The sequence below is a fragment of the Salvelinus sp. IW2-2015 genome, linkage group LG2 (assembly GCF_002910315.2).
Source record: "Salvelinus sp. IW2-2015 linkage group LG2, ASM291031v2, whole genome shotgun sequence".
Lineage (NCBI taxonomy): Eukaryota > Metazoa > Chordata > Actinopteri > Salmoniformes > Salmonidae > Salvelinus > Salvelinus sp. IW2-2015.
Window position 1 is genome coordinate 35,950,977 of NC_036839.1, and position 25,340 is coordinate 35,976,316.

At 41.1% G+C, this 25,340-nt stretch overlaps 1 protein-coding gene across 1 annotated transcript in view; it reads left to right on the forward strand.

Annotated features, from left to right (window-relative positions):
- Window positions 1–264: 264 nt before the first annotated feature.
- The window catches only part of LOC111979128 (glycogen synthase kinase-3 beta), a 76,972-nt gene continuing 51,896 nt past the window's right edge, over window positions 265–25,340 (forward strand). Inside the window, exon 1 of the mRNA XM_024009446.2 lies at window positions 265–1,213. Coding sequence (XP_023865214.2) covers window positions 1,126–1,213 — 88 coding nt within the window. The 5' untranslated portion in view covers window positions 265–1,125. The remainder of the gene's footprint in view (window positions 1,214–25,340) is intronic.

The window sequence follows — 25,340 nt, forward strand, 5'->3', positions numbered from 1 at the left end:
TGGATTGGCTGAGACTGCTATCAATCTCTCTGACTACCCCCCCCCGGTTAACGCCCATTGCCCCAGTCGCAATAACGCACGGACACGAGCTTCCGAACACCAGGGGCGGTGTCAAGCAAACTATGCCATGTGTTCTACAAGAACAGCGTCCTTATTGGTCTACAGTACGGGGCTCTCGGCCCATCGCCAAGGGATACGCTTCAGATTGGTTGAATCGGCTACCCCCCCCAGATACCATTGCGCGTGCACTTTTCTCCGATTCTCTACAGTGGTTTATTGGCGTAACCCCGTCTCTACGCGCATCTGCCCATARAACCAAGCCTCACCATTTACGCAAATAGCGTTACAAAGGTTCGTAGTGAATAAGACAGCGAGCCCAAAACCGATTGGGAAGGAATAAAAGATAATGCCAGAATCGTCGGGTCTGACTGGAACTGTCCTTTCCAGAGGAACGAAGTGCACAAGACTAGATAGCCAACTGGAATAACCGGATTTGGACGTCGCCGTGTGTGGAGTTGGGACGAGTTTGCAGGGCCGTGGAAATCGTTAATGTAAAAATTGGGCAACTGGCAGATTTTTCCGTTTGAATAGTCGGTAGGGTAGATGAGCGAGGGAGCCGGCATGGCGGACGGATCGTTGAGTCTCCATCGGAATATGAAGAGGATCTGCATGGTCCTGGATCTATAGGAATATACAGCAACMATTCCCCATTAACGCATTATCTGATTGTTTCTTCACYTGTGTAATTTTGTGCTCAACTGTGACCAAATTAAGGAAATCAAACCAGCAGTGGGTTCATTTGGGGGCCACAGGGCCAGATTCATTACTATTTAGTCGAAGACGCGTCTCCAAGGCCTATTATCAACTGAAGGAAAACGAGGAACCAAAGGAAGAAAGGATGCTTTGAACGACTATTGGGGGACGAGAAAGGGTAGATTGATAGGTCAAAATAACGACTGTGAAGGCTCGTGGAGAGGAGTTGATAAAAAAAAATCATATTGTAAATAATCTAACATTCAGATTAAGGAACTGTCATTCTTTGAATGCAAAGGTTTAGAAAGAAATCTACCAAGCCACCAAAGTTACAGTCACGTAGCATACAGTATTTGATTCGAGGATTGGATCATGTCGGGGCGGCCCAGAACCACCTCCTTCGCGGAGAGCTGCAAACCAGTGCCGCAGCCCTCGGCTTTTGGCTCTATGAAAGTCAGCAGTAAGTCTACACTTTTTTATAATCAAACTAAGTTGCCTCAATTACCTGCCCTGCGAATGAAACCAATTAAACTAGTTTTGTCCTTGTTAAGCATGTTGACTCGACGCCAGGTCTGATAGCACAGGCAGGCTTGTCATTCTGTGCCACTGGCTGAGATTCTCAGGCGTAGTGTCACCCTGGCTTCTGCGGGAGGGACCGCTGTGACGTTCGACTCTAGGCTGGTCAGCGGACAGAGGTAGAGGGCCGCGCCGGGGGAGAGAGGGGCAGGGCTGGCAGCCACCCAAACCAGCATCGTGGCGAGTGGCACGATCTGATTTGCCTTATAATTTGCAGATTCTTCTAGGTGTCCATTCCATTAGATCACAACATGTATTTCAACCGATTACTGATCTCTAGTCGAATGGAGCGCCTGGTTTAGGGTCATGACTAGGCATCACACTATTATAATATTATTACATGGGGATATTTTGTATATATTACTTATTTGTAATTTTGCTTGCTTTGCGAGTAGTTTTCTCAGATAGTATTCATTTATTACCAGCCAGATGCAGCAACTGACATGATCGGTCTATTACACAACTGTCAATAAGAAGGTGCGCCCATGCAGAATTTGTGGCTGCGGCGGCGAGGGGATGGGGATTTGATCTTTCAGGATAAAGGGTCGGGTTTCTGGTTTGTGTAAACTGGGTTGTCGTGGAATTTGGGGTGCGTTCAGTTGGCATGAACGTTTGCTACATTGCGGAACGTTTGTACTGAATGACACGTTTTCCTTAAACATTTTGAACAGACTTTGAGATACGTTTGTTCTGTTGGGTGGGTGTGCCAGGGTGTGGCTTGAAGCAATGAGTGACGTATTTAAAAGGCAGCGGTGCATTTTGAACACACAACCCCTCCSTGTTTTTCAACTGATCGTTCAGTACAGCAACCTTTCCGTTCAACTGAATGTTCTAAAATGTAAAAACRAGCACCAGCACACAAGCCAGATCGCCTACTCCACTGTCAAGACATCTATGTGCCACAACTAGAAGCACAAGCATTTCACTACACCTGCAATAACATCTGCTAAACACCTGTATGTGACCAATAACATTTGATTTGATTTGACAATATGTCAGACTGAAGTTGCTACAGTATTGCCATCCTCAAGGCGCTCCTGGACCAGGATATATGCTCCTGACAACTTTAATGGTGTTTTAAACTGTTGTGAAAATAAAATAATAACGCCTATGCTTCTGATGCCTCAGCCTATAGTATATAAATAGCCTGTAATTGTATTTAGCCTATTCCTATTACACATAGACAGTGGTGCAACTTTGGTTTTAGAAGTAGGGGTGAACATACATTTTCTTTTGTATGTATATTTTTTAAATCCAGCCGGATAAACACATGCCAAGAGCGTGCAAAGCTGTCATCAAGACAAAGGGTGGCTACTTTGAAAAATCTCAAATAAAAAATATATTTTGATTTGTTTAACACTTTTTTGGTTACTACATGATTCCATATGTGTTATTTCATAGTTTTGATGTCTTCACTATTATTCTACAATGTAGAAAACAGTAAAAAATWAAGAAAAACCCTTGTCCTATCTTTTGACTGGTACTGTATATAAAACAAATAAATATCCAATACAAAAATGTAATAATGGTCAACGTTCAGAATCTAATCCATAAATTCAAAAATATTGGTGGTATTTATATTGTCTATATGCAATCATTATAATAAAATAGTACAATAGAACATTTTATGTTTCCTCCCTTAACTTGTAACAAGCTGTGACTTATTATGAGGCAAAATCTATCACAACAGACCTTTCCCCCCCAAAATATACACATTTTATCTTTGTTTGATTGTTTTGTAAAATGTGTAGACATTTTAATTGTGAATTTTGGGAAGGACTCGCTAGGTAATCTATGTTTGTGGTAAACGATTAGAAAGTGTTCTTCACTTTCTATCTCTCCTGACCCACAGTTATGACATAGTCTGTCTTCTCTAGACAGCCATGTTTTTCGATGGCATTTCAATTGCCAGACTATAATCGCCATGCAATAGCCAGGCTCTCACACAGCCAGACACCAGGCCTCTCTCTCATAATTTGTTTGGGTCTAATTGTTTTGCTGTCCTGGGGCTCTGTGGGGTCTGATTRTGTTCGTGAACAGAACCCAAGGACCAGTCTGCTTAGGGGACACTTATCCAGGTTCGTCTCTCTGTAGGTGATGGCTTTGTTATGGAAAGTTTGGTTTAACAGCACTTTTCTGGATTTTGATAATTAGTGGGTATCGGCCTAATTCTGCTCTGCATGCATTATTTGGTGTTTTACGTTGTACACAGAGGATATTTTTGCAGAATTCTGCATGCAGAGTCACATTTTGTGAATTCTTAGTTGGTGAGCGGACCCCAGACCTCACAACCATAAAGGGCAATGGGTTCTATAACTGATTCAAGTATTTTTAGCCAGATCCTAATTGTGTACATAGATTTTATAATGTCGTATGTTTTTACCCAAACACCATTTTCCATCAATTTGTATAGCAGACCCTCATGCCAAATTGAGTCGATACCTTTTTTTAAATCTACAAAGCATGAGAAGACTTTGCCTTTGTTTTAGTTTGTTTCTTTGTCAATTAGGGTGTGCAGGTTGAATACATGGTCTTTCGTACGGTAATTTGGTAAAAAGCCAATTTTACATTTGCTCAGTACATTGTTTTCACTGAGGAAATGTACGAGTCTTCTGTCAATGATAATACAGAGGATTTTCCCAAGGTGGCTGTTGACGAATATCCCACGGTAGTTATTGGGGTCAAATTTGTCTCCACTTTTGGGGATTTGGGTGATCAGTCCTTGGTTCCAAATATTGGGGAAGATGCCAGAGCTAAGGATGATGTTAAAGAGTTTAAGTATATCCAATTAGAATTTATGGTCTGTGTATTTTATAATTTAATTTAGGATGACATCAACACCACAGGCCTTTTTGGGTTGGAGGGTTTTGTATTTTGTCCTGTAGTTCATTCAATGTAATTGGAGAATCCAGTGGGTTCTGGTAGTTTTTAATAGTTGATTCTAAGATTTGTATTTGATCATGTATATGTTTTTTTTGCTGTTTGTTCTTTGTTCTTTGTTATAGAAACAAAACGATTGGAGAAGTGGTTTATCCATACATCTTCGTTTTGGAAAGATAACTCTTCGTGTTGTTTGTTTATGTAACAGTATAGCTTCCGTCCCACTCCTCGCCCCAACCTGGGCTCGAACCAGGGACCCTCTGCACACATCAACCACAGTCACTCACGAAGCATCGTTACCCATCGCACCACAAAAGCCGCGGCCCTTGCAGAGCAAGGGGAACCACTACTTCAAGGTCTCAAAGCGAGTGACGTCACCGATTGAAACGCTATTAGCGCGCACCACCGCTAACTAGGTAGCCATTTCACATCGGTTACATTTAGTGTGTTTCAATTTTCCCAGAAGTGGTTTGATTCTATTGATTCTTCAATGACATTGAGCTGATTTCTGACTTGCTGTTCCTTCTTTTTCCATAGTGTATTTCTATATTGATTTAGTGATTCACCATAGTGAATGCTCAGGTTTTCTGGGTCTCTATGTTTTTGGTTGGATAGAAATTGAGAAACCTTTCTTAGGTTTTTGCATTCTTCATCAAACCATCATTGTTGTTAATTTTCTGAGGTTTTCTGYTTGAAATTTTTAGATTTGATAGGGAAGCTGAGAGGTCAAATAAACTGTTTAGGTTTTCTACTGCCAAGTTTCCACCTTCACTATTACAGTGAAACGTTTTGTCCAGGAAGTTGTCTAAAWGGGATTTAATTTGTTGTTGCCTAATTGTTTTTGGTAGATTTCCACACTACTTTCCTGTATCTATAGCATTTCTTAATATTACTCAGTTCCTTTGGCTTTGATGCCTCATGTTTGAGTATTGCTCTGTTCTAGTAGACTGTGATTTTTCTGTGATCTGATAAGGGTGTCAGTGGGCTGACTGTGAACGCTCTGAGAGAGGTCAGTGATGAAGTAGTCTACAGTACTACTGCCAAGAGATGAGCTATAGGTGTACGACCCTAGGAGTTCCCTTGATGCCTACCATTGACAATGTACATACCCAGCGTGCGACAGAGCATTTCCTTTTGAATTTCTAGCCAAATGTAAAATGTTCCTGTTTTGATTAATTTAATAGATTAGTTAGGTCTGCTCTATAYCAAATTAGCATACCCCCTGAGTCCCTWCCCTGTTTCACACCTGGTAGTTTTGTGGGTGGGACTCCAGGTCTCTGTAATCTAGAGGGCAACCAGTGAGTCCGTCTCCTCTATACCATGTTTCTTGTAGGATGACAATGTCTGTATTTTTTATTTCTTTGGTGAAGTCCAGGTTCCTTCTCTCTCGCTCTCTGTCTCTCGCTCGGACGCACGCACGCACGCACGCACGCATGCACACGCACACACACACACACACACACACACACACACACACACACACACACACACACACACACACACACACACACACACACACACACACACACACACACACACACACACACACACACACACACACACACACACACACACACACACACACACACACACACACACACACACACACACACACACACACACACACACACACACTAGTTTTGTTTTGGGGAGAGGCAGCTGGCCAAGAACAATCTTGTTCAGCATTTCAAAGCTCCCACTCTGTCTTTTTTTCTCTATTTCCCTCGCTCTCAATGGAGATGGGAACAAAATTAACAAATTGAACATGATGTTAAATTTAAATTGCCGCTTTACGATTGAAAAAAAGATAAGAGCGAGCTGAACAAATTGAAGAACAAACAGAAAGAAACAGAGAGACAGACTGAGCATCAGAGAGAGACAGAGTGAGAGAGAGACAGAGAGAGAGAGAGATGTCAGATATTGGGTCCAAGTTATTACTGTAATGTAATGTGGTAGTTATTACCTTATCTGCACGAACCCTAGTTTCCATAATGAATCAGCAATATACAAATTGGCTTAATTATTTATTTACTAACCAACTAATTTACATTTGACATTTTAGTCATTTAGCTGACGCTCTTATCCAGAGCGACTTACAAATTAGAAAGTTCATACATATTCATCCTGGTCCCCCCGTGGGGAATGAACCCACAACCCTGGCGTTGCAAGCGCCATGCTCTACCAACTGAGCCACACGGGACACTAATCACAGAAATACATCACAAACAAACAGTAGATATTGGTTACTAACAATGACAGAAAAGTCTCTAGTGGGCTAAGCCGATATGACAAAAGGACAAAAGGAAAGGGGTGAGGACTGAGAAAGAGCGGGAAAAACAACATGGATTCACCTACACACAGTCTATAATTGTGTTCATTGAAATGCTAATACTTTGCACATGAACGGCCGCTCATTCTGAAAGAAATTGGAATGTACATATTTACACCTGGATGTCGTTGTTGTCACTCTGTTGAAAACACTCAATCATCCAGTAATGTTCATCAGAGTCTCTGGTTAACTTTCCCAGAAGTCACAATATCTTTCGTGGTTGTAGGTGGTTAGAATGAATACTTCAGAGTACCATTCGGAAATGTTTTCATAGAATAGATGCTGCGGCGGTTGTCTGTATTCTCGTTCTAGGTTTACGTAATTTCTAGCTGCAGACTAGTAATTTGTGTCATCTAGAATTGTCTCCTTCTGTAGTGACCGATAGTCTCAGAGTTGAACCATTTCCAGCCGTGTAGCAAAACTACAGCTGTATGGTCTAATGGTCTATAGAATTGTAGCCATTCCAACGTGGTGACTCTGTCCTGGCGTTCTCTGACTTCGTAACCATGCGAGATGTCCGGTTTACCGTGGGTCTCTTTGGCATGAAATGTACATTTCGTCACGGGTGGTTTCATACACTTCAGAGAAAAGGCTGGTCCATGATGCCAAATGTGATGTCTGGGCTCACAGGGGTGTGTCCACTGACTAGTTAATCTTTATATGAAAATCCATACTCTCATTTAGAAGGTTCACATCACATTACATATTTTCACAAATAGTTTCATGTTTAATCACATATGTTTCACAATATTTAGATGTGTACCTGACAGCTGGGAAATATACACTTTAAGAGATACAGTTATGTGTGTTTCATGTCCTTCATGAGATCACCAAATGAAACACACTTGTCATAACTCTCCCTTAAGTGGTCATGGACCAATACTACATTCTCAAAAATATAAATATTGTTTAGTTCTCCTATTTTGGGGATTAGGAGTTTTGAACAAAATAAGTACTTTGTTCTGGTAGACTCTCTCAATACTGCATGGCAGTTTCTACCAGGTATTTATTAGAGGTCGGCCGATTAATTAKGGCCGATTTCAAGTTTTCATAACAATCGGTATTCAGCATTTTTGGATGCCAATTATGGCCGATTACATTGCATTCCATGAGGAAACTGCGTGTTACGCRAGTGCAGCAAGGAGCTAAGGTAAGTTGCTAGCTAGCATTAAACTTATTAAAAAACAATCAATCTTAACATAATCACTAGTTAACTACACGTGGTTGATGATATTGCTAGGTTAACTAGCTTGTCCTGCGTTGCATATAATCAATGCGGTGCCTGTTAATTTATCTTCAAATCACAGCTTACTTCGCCTAACGGGTGATGATTTAACAAAAGCACAATCGTTGCACGAATGTACCTAACTATAAACATCAATGCCTTTCTTAAAATCAATACACAGAAGTATATATTTTTAAACCTGCATATTTAGCTAAAAGATATCCAGGTTACCAGGCAATATTAACCAGGTGAAATTGTGTCACTTCTCTTGCGTTCATTGCCCGCAGAGTCAGGGTATATGCAACAGTTTGGGCCGCCTGGCTCGTTCCGAACTAATTTGCCAGAATTTTACATAATTATGACATAACATTGAAGGTTGTGCAATGTAACAGCAATATTTCGACTTACGGATGCCACCCGTTCGATAAAATACGGAACGGTAACGTATTTCACTGAAAGAATAAACGTTTTGTTTTAAAAATAAAAAATGATGGGTGCTAGGCATGGGTGTCTGAGCTGTGTGCTAGTTATTTAAACAGACAGCTCGGTGCATTCAACATGCATTCAACACTACCTCTCACAAGTAGTGATGAAATCATTCTCTCATCTACTTTGAGCAAGGAGAGATTGACATGCATATTATTAATGTTGGTGTGTAATGAGGAGCAACCAGACACTTGACGTATTTATGAAATTGCCTATTCCAGTTACTAATAAGCCTGCGCCCATTAAGAAAATGACTGTTAAAACTGTTAACGGTGCTACACATTAGGGATTCATATTTTCCTGAAAATCGACCAATAATTCGTATTTATCTAGAGATTCCCTGGGAATGCCGTAAAAATCAGAAGTGCCATTTAAAGCATTTAAAATCAAGATATAATCACTATGCCAGGGTTCTCCCAAAAGAAGAATATCGCTGCGCCACGTTGCCGGCTTGGTTGGCCATTATGTAGAGATTTCAAGGCAAGTGAAACTGATATTTAGTAATGATGGAGTAACTTTGATTGCCAATGACAGTGTTGTGAATTGCGAAACAGGCCGTTCATAAATTATGAGCGTTATCATGTTAATTCAGTGCATTTCAGCAATAGGCCTAGGCTATCTCGACACAGAGCGTGCTCATTACTCGCTGAGCGCACCCCGAGTAGGCTATAGCATTGTCGAATCAGACCAACTCTGTAACGGCAGTCAAACAAAAGTAAAATGACCAAAGTTGCTAAGTTTCAAATCAAATCAAATGTTATTTGTCACATACACATGGTTAGCACATGTTAATGCGAGTGTAGCGAAATGCTTGTGCTTCTAGTTCCGACCATGCAGTAATATCTAACAAGTAATCTAACAATTTCACAACAACTACCTTTTACACACAAGTGTAAAGGAATGAATAAGAATATGTACATATAAATATATGGATGAGCAATGGCCGAACGGCATAGGCAAGATGCAGTAGATGGTATAGAGTACAGAATATACATATGAGATGAGTAATGTAGGGTATGTAAACATTATATAAAGTGGCATTGTTTAAAGTGACTAGTGCTACATTTATTACATCCAATTTTGAATTATTAAAGTGGCTAGAGATTTGAGTCAGTATGTTGGCAGAAGCCACTCAATGTTAGTGGTGGCTGTTTAAAACCTGTTTAGGCCAGGGGTGCCGCTAGCGGCACTCCTCCCACATTCCATTGAAAAGGCAGAGCGGCAAATTCCCCAAAAAAATTCTTTGAAATATTTAACTTTCACACATTAACCTCTAACGAGCCTCTACCCCGGGTCCGGGAGCACCCCCCATCCCCCCACACACTGATTAGCATAGCTAGCATAGCTTCACAAGTAGATAGTAGCATCTAAATATCATTAAAAAGAGAGATTGTTTGCACCTCCTTTGCTCTTCAGAGACGGTAGTTATAGTCCATAACGTTACGTTCTCTTTTCTCTTTTCTCTCGTATGCAGCTCATCCCCCCCCCCCCCCCCCCTCTCTCCTTTTTTTTCCTCAAGGCTTTTTCAACCCACAGTTTTTTTCTTGCTAAGAATACACTGATCTCTGTGTGTGTGTGCGAGTGTGTACCGTGGGGAAGTGTTAAGTGCTTAAAGAGAAAACAGTCAACTCCTTTTTTATCCTGCATCCGTCATCACCGACTGAAAGAACGCACTTTATACGTGCATCCTCAGACAACCATATAAATACATAAAAGAAGTAAAAAATAACGCATAACAGACCCATTAACTTCTGCTGCAGATGACTTGAGTAGAGCCAACCATCAGGTTGACTCATTTCTATTTCTTTTTAAGATGGTTTTATTTTCAAGATCATTAATGCCACATTGTGTGTGATAGTGGTGTCAGTCTTTTGCAGATTTCCCCACCATATACAGTATGAATAACATTGTGTTACTTCACTGGCACGAATGTGTTTAATATTGTTGTGTACACAACACCACACACACACACAACACACACACGACACACAAAACACACACACACACACACACACCACACACACACCACACACACACCCACACAGTATGTACGACACACACACCACCCATGTGCATCACAACACACACACACACACATCACATCATATCCCACACACTGTTACACACACAACACACACTACCTTTCTGGGACTCTTCTTTACTCATCCTTCTGCCCAGGCCTGCCATTTTGGCAGTGGAAGTGTCAAGTGTCATGCATTCCTGCCCCAATCAATTAATGTTGTGGAAAGGTTAGTGCTGACAGACTTCAAGCTTCCAATATGAGCCAACCAGACGCAGAGAGAGGGCTGATTATTACAGGAGCTGGCGGGCAGGAGGGAGAGGTAAAAGAAAAGAGAGGGGTGGAAAAGTGGGTGGAGAAGGAAAGTCATCTTTAAAATCAGTTCAAGTCAGGCTATTACAAATTCACATTTCCTGACATCTAGAATAATTTGTGAAATTACCCTTTTACCCACTTCTAATTCATCAAAAAACATAAAAACACAACTTTTGCCCTCAGATTGTACCCTTACAAATGCGTGTAGGAATGGAATGTTAATACAATGCATTCAGAGTGTTTGAACACAATAAGCATGAAATTGTGGCTTCAACAGAAGCTTTGGAGAGCATTTGGGTCTATTGTGTAGGCCTATAATCAGTGGTACCAACACAATCACGGTGAACTGGGCTCTTGCTGCCTAGTACATGAGCATAAGCATAATGACTTGTGTGTGTGTGTGTGTGAGGCTTGTTTGGCTTCTCATACTGTAAGGCCTACAAATGTAATGTCATTGTAGTGAATAGAATAGCAATGATCATTAGGGCCTACCCTCCAACCACAGCCTGAGTGAGATTTGTTGGGGGGGGGGGCCTTCGTGGGCAAAACATTTTATATCGGCCCCCTCTTGACTCTGACTGTGGAGAGAGAAATGTCCTTTTTTAAGTTTCTATTTATGGAATTCTACCCATTTTGCATGGGGCAGAACGAGAACATTTAGCAATGTTATAATAACAAATGTCCATGCAATTTCTCACAAATTTGTCATGTTGGCAGGGGAAATGTTTTTAAGTTTTAAACAGCTAATTTCTGCAATTCTTACAACACATTTTCCATGGCTTATGCATCAGTGGACACTCCTAGAGGAGGAAAGGGGAGGAACCATCCTCCTCAGAACATGTATATATTTTTTCATAAAATAAACTAAATAATAATCCACCTCACCAATAATTGATTGAAACACACTTGTTTTTTGCATGAAAGTTGTCTAACATTAGCCTCAACAGAGCTCTGTAGGGTAGCACCATGGAGTAGCCGGAGGACCAGCTAGTTTCCATCCTCCTCTGGGTAATTGACTTCAATCAAAACCTTGGAGGCTCGTGGTTTCACCCGCTTCCGTAGACTTACGACACAGTTAATTTAATGACATCGCATCTGGAGGACATCCTCAACCTAATCAGAGGCTTTGCAGGCATGAACCTATGTCCACGCCATCAAAGAATCCGGATGGGACCTAGTAATGAAGGCAATGAAGCTACAGCTAGCTAGCACTTCGCAGTGCATAAAAATGTGGTGAGTAGTTTGACTCAAAAGAGAGAGACAGACAATAGTTTGATAGCTTTTAACAAATAAATTTCTTCAAAAATGAAGGAAAAGCAAGAGAGAGAGAGCTAGTTATATTTTCAATATTTTTTTCTTCACTTTCCGCTTTCACTTAATTTAGCTGCAAATGCAGCTAGCTAGTTTATGCCTACTCAACAACTGCTCAAACAGAGAGGGATGCTATGTTCATACTGGCTTTGGGCTATCCAACACTGGAACTCTTGCCAAGCCAAGGTAAGTATTTTGGTTTATTAATTTATTAGCACCCGGGCCGCCGGTGTACTGCTAAACTTGCCTTGCTAACTGTACACTGTACTGTAATTATTGTAGTGGGCTTACTACATGTTAGTCTAGTAGCTATTTTTGTTGACTTTGACGTTAGCTAAATTGGGTAACAACAATGTAGGCTGTGGTGTAGGGAGTTAGCGGTTCTGACATCAGGGTTTGGTTGGAAAGTTTTTTTTCGCCTGGTCGGCAGACAGCTGATGTGGTTGTGGGCACTGAAGTCCACAGCGAAGGGAAAAGGTGAGAGGAGGAGAGTGCGTAGATGTTGATAAGAACTTGTGCCAGGCGTATTGAATGTGGGTCATGGTCCTGTACCTTGAATAACAAAAATGTTATTCGACCTGCTGCACGCTACTTTGTAAATTTCCATTCATGATGTGTATAAGGGAAAATGTGAGGTAATCATGTAGTAAGTTGCCTACGGGTGAATGGTATATGATGACCGTCATCAATATGCTGTATTAGAAGTAAAAGCCATGCTAATAAATAAGGGGGCCCTGGAGGTCAGGGCCCTGCAATTCCATAGTTGCATTTGCATATTGGCATACAGTTGAGGCCGAGGTGTTTTCAGGAATTTTACACACTGGGGGAAATTTTTTGCAAGAAATTTGCCTTTTATTAATTTCAAAATTTTATTTTCACCCAATTTCGTGATATCCAATTGGTAGTAACAGTTTTGTCCATTCACTGCAACTCCACTACGGACTAAGGAAAGGGGAAGGTCAGAGCCATGCGTCCCACGAAACACGACCCCTGCCCAACCACACTGCTTCTTGACACACTGCTCGCTTAACCGGAAGCAGCCGCCACAAATGTCGTCTTAGGAAACACTGATGCAGTGGTGACTAGTCAGCTTCTAGGCGCCCAGCTGCCAACAAGGAGTCAGCTAGAGTGGCGATGGACAAGGAATCCCACCCCGCCAAACACTCCCTAACCCGGACGACGTGGGCCAATTTGTGGGCCCCGCCTCAATGGGTCTCCCTCTCACGGCTGGCTGGTGACACAGCCTGGGTTTGAACCGCATTTGTAGTGGAACCACCTAAAGCACTATGATGCAGTGTCTAAGACTGCTGCGCCACAAAGACGGGAGGCCTAACATGTCCTTTTATAAACAAATTTCATGCAATTTTTTGTAATTTACATGTTCAGAAGATATTAACAGAATATTTATTTAAATACCACACAATGACCGAAATGAGTGGTTACTCTGACAAACTGAGAGCAATAAAACCAACCTGGGTCTTTTCTCAAACAATAGGCCAGGCTATGAAGAGAGACACAGATTGTACACTACTTAGGGAGGATATACACTGAGTGTACAAAACATTAAGAACACGTTTCCCTTTTGCCCTCAACAGCCTTCAATTTGTCGGGGCACGGACTCTACAAGGTGTTGAAAGCGTTGCACAGGGATGCTGGCGCATGTTGACCTCCAATGCTTCCCACAGCTTGTAAAGTTGGCTGGATGTTCTTTGGTGGTGTACCATTCTTGATACACACGCAAACTGTTGAGTGTGAAAAGCCCCAAAGTGTTGCAGTTCTTGACAGAAATGGTGCATCTGGCACCCCATACACACGCCATGTCTCATTGTCTCAAGGCATTAAAAATTCTACTTTAACCTGTCTCCTCCCTTCATCTACAATGATTTAAAGTGGATTTAACAAGTGACATCAATAAGGGATCATAGCTTTCACCTGGATTCACCTGGTCAGTCTATGTCATTGGACAAGAGCAGGTGTTTTCCAAATGGTTTTTGTAACACTTCAGTGTCTACACTGTAATACTGAAACAAACATATAAACCGCACACATGCAACAATTTTCCACGATATTACTTGAGTTACTCAGTGCCTATAAGGAAATCAGTTAATTGAAATAATGCTTCTGTCTGTAATAAAGCCTTTTGTGGGGCAGAAAAATCATTCTGAATTGGTTTTGGCCCTGGTTTCCACGTGGGTGGGCCTATGCCCCCATGGCTGCACAACTGCCCAGTCATTAGGACCTAGTTTATTTCAACTGACTGATTTCCTTATATGCCAACGCTAGAACTCAGTAAAATTCTTAGAATTGTTGTAAAAAAGAAAAAAAAAAAAAAAAGCATGGTTGCGTTTAATATCTTTTCTTCAGTATATTTAGGCTACAATTTGAGAGTGTGTGATAAGGGTTGACGATATGTTCCAATTTCGACATTACAAGAATAAAAAAATAAAACATGGCAACACTGCCATCTTGCACTGAGACTTGGCTGTTGGAAAAACAACATAAATGTACAGACTTTCGGCTTGTCCGATGCACCTCCCCCAACTTCACTCCTCGGACTTTCGTCTGCAGTCGGTTGCTTCAGCTTACCACTCAAACAACCCATTGATTTGTTCATTTTTGAACTTTTGTCACGGGGTCGCCAGTTAAAAAGTGGGCATTAATTGCGCGCCTAATGGCTATTGGTGATTACCGGTTGCAGCTTTTCAGCCATTGGTGCAAGTACCATTTTCTCTCAGTTTGGATTGGCTGAGACCCTGCTATCAATCTCTCTGAACTACCCCCCCCCGGTTACCGCCCATTGCCCCAGTCGCCATAACGCACGGACACCGAGCTTTCCGAACACGGCAGGGGCGGTGTCCAGCAAACTATGCCATGTGTTTCTACAAGAACGCGTCCTTATTGGTCCTACAGTACGGGCGCTCTCGGCCACTCGCCAAGGGATAACGCTTCAGATTGGTTGAATCGGCTACCCCCCCCAGATACCATTGGCGCGTGCACTTTTCTCCGATTCTTCTACAGTGGTTTATTGGGCGTAACCCCGTCTCTAGCGCATCTGCCCCATAAAACCAAGCCTCACATTTACGCAAATAGCGTTACAAAGGTTCGTAGTGAATAAACAGCGAGCCCAAAACCGATTGGGAGCGAATAAAAGATAATGCCAGAATCGTCGGGTTGAACTGGAACTGTCTTTCCAGAGGAACGAAGTGCACAAGACTAGATAGCCAACTGGAATAACCGGATTTGGAACGTCGCCGTGTGTGGAGTTGGGACGGAGTTTGCAGGCCGTGGAAAATCGGTTAATGTAAAATTGGGCAACTGGCAGATTTTTCCGTTTGAATTAGGTCGGTAGGGTAGAATGAAGCGAGGGAAGCCGGCATGGCGGACGGATCGTTGAAGTCTCCATCGGGAATATGAAGAGGCTCTGCATGGTCCTGGATTATAGAATAATACAGCAAGCCATCTCCGCATTAACGCATTATCTGATTTTGTTTCTTCACTTGTTGTATTTTGGTGCTCAACTGTGACCGAAATAAGGAAATCCAAACCAGCAGTGGGTTCATTGGGGGCACAGGCCAGATTCATTACTATTTAGTCGAAGACGCGTCTCCAAGGCCCTATTATCAACTTTGAAGGAAAACGAGGAACCAAAGGAAAGAAAGGATGCTTTGGAACGATATTGGGGGACGAAGAAAGGGTAGAATTGCTAGGTCAAAATAACGACTGTGAAGGCTCGTGGAGAGGAGTTGATAACAAAAATCATATTGTAAATAATTCTAACATTCAGATTTAAGGAAACTGTCATTCTTTGAATGCAAAGGTTTAGACAAGAAATCTACCAAGCCACAAAGTTACAGTCCGTAGCATACAGTATTTGCTTCGAGGATTGGATCATGTCGGGGCGGCCCAGAACCACCTCCTTCCGGAGCCGCTGCAAAACTAGTGCGCCGCAGCCCTCGGCTTTTGGTCTCTATGAAAGTCAGCAGTAAAGTCTACCCTTTTTTTATGAATCCAACACTAAGTTGCCTCAATTACCTGTCCCTGCGAATGAACCAATTAAACTAAGTTTTGTCCTTGTTAAGCATGTTGATCGACGCCAGGTCTGATCGCACAGGCAGGCTTGTCATTCCTGTGGCACTGCTGAGATTCTCAGGCGTCGTGTCACCGCTGGGTTTCTGCGGGAGGGACCGCTGTGACGTTCGACTCTAGGCCTGGTCAGCGGACAGAGGTAGAGGGCCGCGCCGGGGGAAGGAGAGGGGCCAGGGGCTGGCAGCCACCCAAACCAAGCATCGTGGCGAAGTGGCACGATCTGATTTGCCTTATAATTTGCAGATTCTCTAGGTGTCCATTCCATTAGATCACAACGATGTATTTCCACCGATTACTGCTCTCTAGTCCGAATGGAGCGGCCTGGTTTTAGGGTCATGACTAGGCATCACACTATTATAATATTATTACAATGGGGATATTTTGTATATATTACTTATTTGTAATTTTGCTTGCTTTGGCGAGTAGTTTTCTCAGATAGTTTTCTTTATTCCCAGCCAGATGCAGCAACTGACATGATCGGTTATTAACACAACTGTCAATAAGAAGGTGCGCCCATGCAGACTTTGTGGCTGCGGCGGCGAGGGGATGGGGATTTGATCTTTCAGATAAAGGTCGGGTTTCTGGTTTGTGGTAAACTGGGTTGTCGTGGAATTTGGGGTGCGTTCAGTTGGCAATGAACGTTTGCTACATTGCGGAACGTTTTGTACTGAATGACCACGTTTTTCCTTAAACATTTTGAGACACGACTTGAGCTAGCGTTTTTCTGTTGGGTGGCGTGTGCCAGGGTGTGGCTTGAAGCAAATGAGTTGACGTTTTAAAAGGCAGCGGTGCATTTTTGAACACACAACCCCTCCGTGTTTTTTCACTGATCGTTCGTACAGCAACCTTTCCGTTCAAGCTGAATGTTTTCTAAAATGTAAAAACGGAGCACCAGCACACAAGCAGATCGCCTACTCCACTGTCAGACTCTATGTGCCACAACTAGAAGCACAAGCATTTCAGTAACCCACCTGCAATAACATCTGCTAAAAGCACTGTATGTGACAATAACATTTGATTTGGATTTGACAATATGTCAGACTGAAGTTGCTACAGTATTGCCAATCCTCAAGGCGCTCACTGGACGCAGGATATATGCTCTGACAACTTTAATGGTGTTTTTTACATCTGTTGTTGAAAATAAATATAACGCCTATGCTTCTGATGCCTCAGCCCTATAGTATATAAATAGCCTTTGTAATTGTATTTAGCTCTATTCCTATTACACATAGACAGTGGGTGGCAACTTTGGTTTTAGAAGTAGGGGTGAACCTACATTTTCTTTTGTAATGGTATATTTTTTAATCCAGCCGGATAAACACATGCCAAGAGCGTGCAAAAGCTGTTCATCCACAGACAAGGGTGGCTACTTTGAAAAATCTCAAATAAAAAATATATTTTCGAATTTGTTTAACACTTTTTTGGTTACTAACTGAGTTCCATATGTGTTTATTTCATAGTTTTGATGTTCTTCACTATTTATTGCTACAATGTAGAAACAGTTTTACAAAATCAAAGGAAAAACCTTGTCCTATCTTTTGAACTTGGTACTGTCCTATAAAACAAATAAAATATCCAATACAAAAATGTATATATCGGTCAACGTTCAGAATCTAATCATAAATTCAAAAAATATTGGTGGTATTTATTTGTCTATATGCAATCATTATACCATAAAAATAGTACAATAGAACATTTTATGTTTCCTCCCCTTAAACTTGTAACAAGCTGTGGGACTTATTATGAGGCAACATCTATCACAAACAGACCTTTCCCCCCCAAAATATACACATTTTTCTTTGTTTGATTGTTTTGTAAAATGTGTATGCATTTTAATTGTGAATTTTGGGAAAGGACTCGCTAGGTAATCTATGTTTGTGTAAACGATTAGAAAGTGTTCTTCACTTTCTATCTCTCCTGACCCACAGTTATGACATAGTCTGTCTTCTCTAGACAGCCATGTTTTTCGATGGCATTTCCAATTGCCAGACTATAATCGCCCATGCAATAGGCCAGGCTTCCTGCCACACAGCCAGACACCAGGCCCTCTTCTCTCATAATTTGTTTGGGGTCTAATTGTTTGCTGTCCTGGGGCTCTGTGGGGTCCTGATTGTGTTCTTTTGAACAGAACCCAGAAGGACCAGTGCTGCTTAGGGACACTTATCCAGGTTACGTCTCTCTGTAGGGTGATGGCTTTGTTTATGGAAAGTTTGGGTTTAACAGCACTTTTCTGGATTTTGAATAATTAGTGGGTAATCGGCCTAAATTCCCTGCTCTGCCTGCATTATTTGGGTTGTTTTACGTTGTAGCACCGAGGATATTTTTGCAGAATTCTGCATGCAGAGTCACATTTTTGTGAATTCTTAGTTGGTGAGCGGACCCCCAGACTCACAACCATAAAGGGATGGGTTCTATTAACTTGATTCCAAGTATTTTTAGCCAGATCCTAATTGTGTGTACATAGATTTTATAATGTCGATGTTTTTTACCCAACCACCAATTTTCCATCATTTGTATTAGCCAGACCCTCATGCCAATTGAGTCGATACCCTTTTTTTTTAAATCTACAAAGCATTGAGAAGACTTTGCCCTTTGTTTAGTTTGTTTCTTTGTCAATTAGGGTGTGCAGGTTGAATACATGGTCTTTCGTACGGTAAAATTTGGTAAAAAAGCAATTTTAACATTTGCTGCAGTACCTTTGTTTTCACTGAGGAATGTACGAGTTTCTGTCATGATAATACCAGAGGATTTTCCGCAAGGTGGCTGTTTGACGAAATATCCCACGGGTAGTTTATTGGGGTCAAATTTGTCTCCACTTTTGGGGATTTGGGTGATCAGTCTTGGTTCAAATATTGGGGAGATGCCAGAGCTTAAGGATGCATGTTAAAGAGTTTAAGTATATCCAGATTAGAATTGTATGGTCTGTGTATTTTATAAATTTAATTTAGGATGACATCAACACCACAGGCCTTTTTGGGTTGGAGGGTTTTGTATTTTGTCCTGTAGTTCAATTCAATGTAATTGGAGAATCCAGTGGGTTTCTGGTAGTTTTTAATGAGTTTTGATTCTAAGATTTTGTAATTTGATCATGTATATGTTTTTTTTGCTGTTTGTCTTTGTTCTTTGTTATGAAACAAATACGATTTGGAGAAAGTGTTATCCATTACATTTCGTTTTGGAAAGATAACTCTTCGTGTTGTTTTTTGTTTAGTGTAACAGTATATGCTTCCGGGTCCCACGTCCTGCCCCAAACCTGGGCTCGAACCAGGGACCCTCTTGGCACACATACAACCACAGTCCACTGCACGAAGCCATCGTTACCCATGCGCACCCACAAAAGCCGCGGCCCTTGGCAGCGCATAAGGGGACCCACTACTTCAAGGTCTCAAAGTCGAGTGAACGTCACGATTGAAACGCTATTGAGCCGCGCACTCAACCGCTAACTAGGTAGCCCATTTACATCGGTTACATTTATGTGTGTTTTTCAATTTTTCCCAGAAGGTGGTTTGATTCTATTGATTCTTCATGACATTGAAAGCTGAATTTCTGACTTGCTGTTCCTTCTTTTTCATAGTGTATTTTATATTGATTTTAGCTGATTCACCATAGTGAATGTCAGGTTTTCTGGGTCTCTATGTTTTTTGGGTTGGATAGAAATGAGAAAACATTTCTTAGGTTTTTGCAATTCTTTCATCAAACCATCATTGTTGTTAATTTTCTGAGGTTTCTGGTTTGAAATTTTTAGATTTGATAGGGAAGATGAGAGGTTCAAATAAACTGTTTAGGTTTTCTACCTGCCAGTTCGCACCTCACTATTACAGTGAAACGTTTTGTCCAGGAAGTTGTCTAAAATGGGATTTAAATTTGTTGTTCCTAATTGTTTTTGGTAGATTTCCAACTACTTTTCCTGTATCTATAGCATTTCTTAATATTACTCTCAGTTCCTTTGGCTTTGATGCCTCATGTTGAGTATTGCTCTGTTCTAGTAGACTGTGATTTTTCTTGATCTGATAAGGGTGTCATGGGCTGACTGTGCACGCTCTTTTGAGAGAGGTCAGTGATGAAGTAGTTCTACAGTACTACTGCCAAGAGATGAGCTATAGGTGTCGACGCCTAGGAGTTCCCCTTCATGCCTACCATTGACAATGTACATCACCCAGCGTGCGAACAGAGCATTCTTTTGAATTTCTAGCCAAATGTTAAAATGTTCCTGTTTTTGATTAATTTAATAGATTAAGTTAGGCTCTGCTCTATATCAAATTAGATACCCCCCTGAGTCCCTACCCTGTTTCACACCCTGGTAGTTTTGTGGGTGGGACTTCCAGGTCTCTGTAATCTAGAGGGCAACCAGCTGAGTCCGTCTCCTCTATACCATGTTTCTTGTAGATGACAAATGTCTGTATTTTTTTATTTCTTTGGTGAAGTCAGGTTCCTTCTCTCTCGCTCTCTGTCTCTCAGCTCGGACGCACGCACGCAACTGCACGCACGCAATGCACACGCACACCCACACACACACACACACACACAACACACACACACACCAGTAGCACACACACCGCTAACACGACACTACACTACCACGGCACACACACACAACGCATCACCGTTCTCACTGTTTTGTTGGGAGAGGCAGCTGGCCAAGAATGCAATTTGTTCAGGCATTTCAAGAGGCGCTGCCCACTGGCTGTTTTTTTTCTGCTAATTTCCTCGCTTCAATGGGAGAATGGGAAACAAAATTCAACGAATTTGAAGCAGTGGATGTTAAATTTAATATTGGCAGCGTTTACGATTGAAAAAAGATAAGAGCGAGCTGAACAACATTGAAGAACATAACAGAAAGAAACAGAGAGGCAGGACGTTGAGCATCAAAGAGAGGACACGAGTGAGAAGAGAGACAGAGGGAGAGAGATGTCCAGGTAGTATTGGGTAAGTTATTATCTGTAGTGTAATGTGGTAGTTAATTACTTATCTGCAGACCCTAGTTTCCCATATGAATCAGCAATTAATAATTGGCTATTATTTTTTTACTAACCCAACTATACGAAATCATACTAGCATTACATAGATAAAATTAGCTATTTAGTGGGCGGTTTTGACTTCAGACAAGAAAAACTAAAAAAGTCTCAGGTAGAGGTTCATAACTTATCATCTGCCGGTGGAAGAACACACAAGCCGAAAGGGCGTTGGAGGCATGTAGACAACTGAGGTTGGAGAACATGAAAGGATTCGGACGCTCACCCAGCAAAATGCTAATTGCACTTAGAGATGATTCTGAAGGTGGACAGAAAAGTCCCCCCCGTTCTTTGGATTGGCAGCCGATTGAAATCTGATAGAAGGAAATGGACTTGACGAAACATGTTCACGTATCTGTTGTGTGATGAATGTAAATTTGCCAGAACGGCCCGGTCAGTTTAGAATTGCATATTTACACCTGGATGTGGTTGTTTGTCATGCCTGTTGAAAACACTCAATGTCATACAGTAATGTTATCAGCAGTCTCTGGTTTAAACTTTGCCAGAAGTCACAATATTCTTTCGTGGTTTTGTGAGGTGGTTAGAAATGAATACATTCAGAGTAAACCATTCGGAAAGGTTTTCATAGAATAGATGCTGCGGCGGTTGTCTTGTATTCCTCGTTCGTAGGCTTTACTGTAATTTCCTAGCTGCAGACTAGAAATTTGTGTCATCTTAGAATTGTCTCCTCTTCTGTAGTGCCGATGTCTCAGAGTTTGAACGCATTTCCAGCCGTAGCAAAACTACAGCTGTATGGTCCTAATGGTCTACTAGAATGTGTGTTCCATTCAACGTGGTGACTCTGTCGCTGTGCGTTTCTCGAGGCTTGTAACCGATGGCGAGATGTCGGGTTTAGCGGTGGGTCTCTTTGGCACTGAAATGTACTTTCGTCACGGGTGGTTGTCATAACTTCAGAGAACAAGTGCTGGTCCATGGATGCAAATGTGATGTCTGGGCTCAGGCAAGGGGTGTGTGTCCGCACTGACTATTAATCTTTATAGTGAAGAATCCATACTGCTCATTTAGAGGTTCACATCCCATTTTACATATTTTCACAATAGTTTCATGTTTAATCACATATGTTTCACAGCAGTATTTTAGATGTGTTACGGCTGCAGCTGGGAGGAATAATACACTTTAAGAGATACAGTTATGTGTGTTTTCATGTCTTCATGAGATCGAGCAAATGAACACACTTGTCATATACTCTCCTTAAGTGGTCATGATGAGGGGCGCAAGTACTACATTTCTCAAATATAAATAGTTGTTTGAGTTCTCCTATTTTGGGATTAGGAGTATTTGAAACAAAATAAGGTACTGTTGTTCTGGGTAGACTCTCTCAATCCTGCATGGCAGTTTCTACCAGGTATTTATTAGAGGTGGGCCGATTAATTATGGCCGATTTCAAGTTTTCATAACAATCGGTATTCAGCATTTTTGGATGCCAATTATGGCCCGATTACATTGCAAATTCCATGAGGAAACTGCGTGTTACGCAAGTGGCAGCCAGGAGCTAAAGGTAAGTTGCTAGCTAGCATTAAAACTTATTAAAAAACAATCAATGTTAACATAATCACTAGTTAAACTACACGTGGTTGAATGATATTGCTATGGTTAACTAGCTTGTCCTGCCGTTGCATATAATCAATGCGGTCCTGTTTAATTTATCTTCAAATCACAGCAGCTTACTTCGCCTAACGGGTGATTGATTTAACAAAAAGCACAATCGTTGCACGAATGTACGCGTAACTATAACATCAATGCCTTTCTTAAAATCAATACACAGAAGTATATATTTTTTAAACCCTGCATATTTAGCTAAAAGATATCCAGGTTACCGAGGCAATTTAACCCGGTGAAATTGGTGTCACTTCTCTTGCGTTCATTGCCCGAGAGTCAGGGTTATATGCAACAGTTTGGGCGCGCCTGGCTCGTTCCGAACTATTTGCCAGAATTTTTTACTATTATGACATAACATTGAAGGTTGTGCAATGTAACAGCAATATTTCGACTTACGGATGCCACCCGTGTCGATAAAATACGGAACGGTAATACGTATTTCACTGAAAGAATAAACGTTTTGTTTTAAAAAATAAAAAATGATGGGTGCTTAGGCATGGGTGTCTGAGCTGTGTGCTAGTTATTTAAACAGACAGTCGGTGCATTCAACATGCATTCAACCCTACTCTCACAAGTAGTGATGAAATATTCTCGCTCATCTACTTTGAGCAAGGAGAGATTGACATGCATATTATTAATGTTGGTGTGTAATGAGGAGCAACCAGACACTTGACGTATTTATGAAATTGCCTATTTCCAGTTACTAATAAGCCTGCGCCCATTAAGAAAATGACTGTTAAAACTGTTAAGCGGTGGCTACACATTAGGGATTCATATTTTCCTGAAAATCGACCAATAATTCGTATTTATCTAGAGATTCCTGGGAATGCGTAAAAATCAGAAGTGCATTTAAAGCATTTTAAAATCAAGAATATAATCACTATGCCAGGGTTCTCCCAAAAGAAGAATATCGGCTGCGCCACGTTGCCGCAGGCTTGGTTGTGGCCATTATGTAGAGATTTCAAGGAAGTGAAATGATTTTAGTAATGATGGAGTAACTTTGATTGCCAATGACAGTGTTGTGAATTGCGAAACAGGCCGTTCATAAATTATGAGCGTTATCATGTTAATTCAGTGGCATTTCAGCAATAGGCTAGGCTATCATCGACACAGAGCGTGCTCATTACTCGCTGAGGCGACGCCCCGAGTAGGCTATAGCATTTGTCGAATCAGACCAACTCTGTAACGGACAAGTCAAACCAACAGTAAAATGACGCAAAGTTGCTATAGTTTCAAATCAAAGTCAAATGTTATTTGTCATACACATGGGTTAGGCACATGTTAATTGCGAGTGTAGCGAAATGCTTGCTGCTTGCTAGTTCCGACCATGGCAGTAATATCTAACAAGTATCTAAACAATTTCACAACAACCTACCTTTTATCACAGCAAGTGTTGAAAGGAATGAATAACGAATATGTACATATATAATATATGGATGAGCAATGGCCGAACGGCATAGGCAAGATGCAGTAGATGGTATAGAGTACAGAATATACATATGAGATGAGTAATGTAGGGGTAATGTAAACATTATATACAAAGTGGCATTGTTTAAAGTGACTAGTGATACATTTATTACATTCCAATTTTTGAATTATTTAAAGTGGCTAGAGATTTGAGTCAAGTATGTTGGCAGAAGCCACTCAATGTTCGTGGTGGCTGTTTAAAACCCTGTTTAGGCCAGGGGTGCCGCTAGCGGCACTCCTCCCACATTCCATTGAAAGGCAGAGCGGCAAATTCAAAAAAAAAAATCTTTTGAAATATTTTAACTTTCACACATTAACAAGTCCAATACAGAATTTGAAGATAAACATCTTGTCAATCCAGCCAACATGTCCGATTTTTATAAATGTTTTACAGAGAAAACACCACATATATTTATGTTGGTATAAAAAAAACCAAATAAAAAAGACAGACAGACATTTTTCACAGCACAAGTAGGCTGCAGGTAGCATGCACAAGCCAACCTAACTAACCTAGAACAACCTAAATAACCTAGAAAAAACTACCTCAGATGACAGTCCTATAAACATGTTACACAATAATCTATGTTTTGTTCAAAAAAATTGCATATTTTAGCTATAAATCAGTTTTACATTACTGCTACCATCATAGCTACAGTCAGAAATCGCACGGGAGTAGCCAGAGAAACAGACACCAACGTCACTACCTAATTACTCATCATAAAACATTTCAGACAAATATATGGTGGATAGCTAATGAAAGACAAATATCTTGTGAATACAGACAATATTTCCGATTGTTGAAGTGTTTTACAGCGAAAACACAATATAATCGTTATATTAGCTTACTACAATAGCTAGCACACGCAGCATTGAATTCTAGTCAAACGGTAGCGTTAGCACAGTTTGACAGATATATGAAAAAGCATCCCAAATTGGGTCCTTATCTTTGTTGATCTTCCATCAGAATGTTCTCCAAGGTGTCCTTTGTTCAGAAACGTCTTTATTTCGATCCAGAACGAACAATTTCCCTCTTGAATTAGCAAGCACACTTGCCGTGCGATGCTAACCTCTCATTCTTGAACCAATTCTTGCGTCGCATCACGTCTAAAGTCCAGAATAAATTTCAATATATAATTAAACTATATTGAAAAAACATACTTTAGGATGATATTGTGACATGTATCAAAGAAAATCGAAGCCAGAGATCATATTCACCTTTAAAAAGGTTCTTTCCATGAGCCGAGTACAGATCCAACTTCG